General features: G+C 43.9%; 1 protein-coding gene across 1 annotated transcript in view; it reads left to right on the forward strand.

Moving 5' to 3' along the window:
* Positions 1–1,133, forward strand: part of LOC107705859 (sushi, nidogen and EGF-like domain-containing protein 1) — a gene marked incomplete at both ends in the record, with an annotated part of 2,262 nt that extends 1,129 nt beyond the window's left edge. Inside the window, 5 exons of the mRNA XM_016509364.1 lie at positions 30–263; positions 343–438; positions 589–718; positions 820–947; positions 1,096–1,133. Coding sequence (XP_016364850.1) covers positions 30–263; positions 343–438; positions 589–718; positions 820–947; positions 1,096–1,133 — 626 coding nt within the window. The remainder of the gene's footprint in view (positions 1–29; positions 264–342; positions 439–588; positions 719–819; positions 948–1,095) is intronic.
* Positions 1,134–1,174: the final 41 nt, after the last annotated feature.

Here is a 1,174-nt window from a genome sequence, read left to right on the forward strand (position 1 = left end):
ACAACAATGGCCATCTAACATTTACCGAGCCACTGCCCGACTACATCCCTCTGCTGAATTCTGGAAGAGACATCGTTGCTCCTCTCTGGACTCACCTTGACAACAGACGTGGTGGAACTATCTCTTATAGAGAGGACACAAGCAGTGCTGTACTAGGGCTAGTCACTGCAGCTATTGACCAATACTTCCCCAACATAACTTTTGCTGCTACATCAGCTTTTGTCGCGACCTGGGACAGTGTGCCATACCAGAGTGGTGGAGGGGTAAGATCGAGTTGTTGTTTATCAATGAATTAGTGTTGTCTTGTAAAGGTTTTTCATGCTTTCTCTTGGTATTTGGAAGGAGGCTACTTTCCAAGTGGTTTTTGTCTCCAATGTCCATCGCTCCTTCATCCTCATCAACTATGGAGACATTGCAGAGACAGAACAAATGTGGCTGGTAAGTGGTATCAGGTCCATGTAAGCTTTACGAATGAGACAGATGACAAGGAATTGCCCTTGCCTCGCTGCATACCTTACATTCTACCAAAAGGCAGTTATATCTGGAACAAGTTGAGGACCTAACAACGATTCCTTTTTACTTCTACAGGCTGGTTACAACACATTGGACTCTGTCCATTCTTTCACAGTTCCAGTGACCAGCGCCCCAGAACTCTCATCCAGCAGCAATGTCAATGTGAATGGTCGCCGCTCTTTCCATGTTGACGGCTCACCGAACTGTAAGCCAATGCAACCAGAAGCTCAAGTTTAACCTGTTCCATTTGTGAGCTTGTTTCTTCAGCAGAACTAGAGAGTTCATTCTCACTTATCCTTTCCTTAGTGCCAACTAATTTCCTCGCTTCTGGGGATGGAGAAATTGTCAACCCCCCTGCTGAGGATGGAAGCTCGGATGTCATTTTCTTGCAGCAGCCTTTCAAATACTTTGGACGCACATACAATCAGATCTTCGTAAGCACAACATTTCCCATACCATTTAAGTTCGTAAGCACTACATTTCCCGTACAATTTAAGTTATGTTATTTATGTACTCCTCTTTTTTTTTGTTTTCAAAATTCTCTTTAAAATACTTTCGAATGATTGTGGTCCTAAATTTTAGGTGAACAACAACGGATACCTAACATTCACCGAGTCGCTGTCTGCCTACACCCCCTTTCTGGATTCCCCAAGAGACATCA

This window comes from Sinocyclocheilus rhinocerous, unplaced genomic scaffold (genome assembly GCF_001515625.1).
Source record: "Sinocyclocheilus rhinocerous isolate Xijiao unplaced genomic scaffold, SAMN03320098_v1.1 scaffold22808, whole genome shotgun sequence".
Classification (NCBI taxonomy): domain Eukaryota; kingdom Metazoa; phylum Chordata; class Actinopteri; order Cypriniformes; family Cyprinidae; genus Sinocyclocheilus; species Sinocyclocheilus rhinocerous.